Raw genomic sequence first — 1,188 nt, 5'->3', positions numbered from 1 at the left:
CCCCCCTGCTCCCCCCAGCACCCTGACCCCCCCCCCTCCTGCTGCAGGGGTGGCCGATCAGCTCCAGACCAACTTTGCCAGTGACATGCGAAGCATCTTGAAAACGGTCTTCAAGATCGTGTGCTCGCAGGCAGAGCCCTCGAAGGAGCAGAGTGACAGCAGTGAGTAATCCCCAGGGACATGTGGCACTGCTCCTCTCTGCCCTGCCCATCGCCCATCCCTGCTGAGACAAGGCCACAGCCCTAGGCTTGGGAAAAACGTGGCCATTGTGCCCGCCCAGCTCCAGCTTGGCTGGACCACAACCTTTGTCCCCACAGAAGAGAAAGGTGGTGACTCCTGTGTGACAGATACTCCTCGTGTGGCTGACTGCCCACTGTGCTCCAGCCCTGCAGAGGCTGCCAGGCTCCGGAGGGCAGGTGAGGGGCTGCCCAGGTGCGTGCCTCCGGGGGCAGGGTGTGAGGCTGGGCTGATCCTGCCCCATCCTGCCTCAGGGGGTCTGGCTGCGAGGGGAGCCAGCCTGAGGGGTTTTTACCGGTGTGTTCTGCCCAGCAGGTGCCTGCCCCCTGCCCGAGTGGGTGCCGGACAGCTCATGCAGCCAGTGCTCTGCCCGCCGCTCGCCCTTCACCCTGCTGCGCCGCCGGCACCACTGCCGCAGCTGTGGGAAGGTAGGACGGGGTTGGGATGGGCATGTGGGGTTCCTGAGGGACCCAGCTCCGCTCAGCCCCTCTCTGGCCTCTCGGCAGATCTTCTGTGCCCGCTGCTCGCCAAATACCGCCGTGCTTCCCTACTACAGCCAGAGCCTTCTGGTGCCCCCGGCTCGCCAAATCCCGCCGTGCTGCCCTACTACAGCCAGAGCAAACCCGTCCGTGTCTGCACCCACTGCTACAGCACACACCTCCCGCCCGCATCCCGCTGTGCCCGGAGCCAGTGAGAGCCCCTCTGCCCGATCTGCATCGCAGGAGCCGCACAGCTGGGTGCCCAGGGCTGCTCCGGGGCTGCTGGGCAGCACCTCGGCCCCGTGGCTCTCCTCAGAGCTGGGTGGGCATGGCGGCAGGACCCCCCACCTGGCGTTAGGTTCCCCCCGGTGCACAGGGGCAGGACCCCACACACGGTGGCAGCCCGTGCGGAGCGATGGTGGGCGCAGGACCGCCTCTCCTGGTGCACCGTGGCCCGCCCCGCTTTCGGCGC

The 1,188-nt window shown here is 67.3% G+C and overlaps 1 protein-coding gene across 3 annotated transcripts in view; it reads left to right on the top strand.

Moving 5' to 3' along the window:
* Positions 1-1,138, top strand: part of LOC102045011 (lateral signaling target protein 2 homolog) — a 2,995-nt gene extending 1,857 nt beyond the window's left edge. The window contains exons 8-12 of one of the 3 annotated variants that reach the window (XM_031055285.1): positions 48-161; positions 318-416; positions 553-665; positions 744-788; positions 845-1,138. In XM_031055285.1, coding sequence (XP_030911145.1) covers positions 48-161; positions 318-416; positions 553-665; positions 744-788; positions 845-931 — 458 coding nt within the window. In that variant the 3' untranslated portion in view covers positions 932-1,138. Of the gene's footprint in view, positions 1-47; positions 162-317; positions 417-549; positions 666-743; positions 789-838 lie in introns of all 3 variants that reach the window. The other 2 variants (XM_031055284.1, XM_031055283.1) reach the window with 2 other exon arrangements.
* The last annotated feature ends 50 nt before the right edge of the window (positions 1,139-1,188 follow it).

This window comes from Geospiza fortis, unplaced genomic scaffold (assembly GCF_000277835.1).
Source record: "Geospiza fortis unplaced genomic scaffold, GeoFor_1.0 scaffold55, whole genome shotgun sequence".
Lineage (NCBI taxonomy): Eukaryota > Metazoa > Chordata > Aves > Passeriformes > Thraupidae > Geospiza > Geospiza fortis.
Note: the sequence above shows the minus strand (reverse complement) of the source record. Positions and strands in the feature narration are given on the sequence as shown.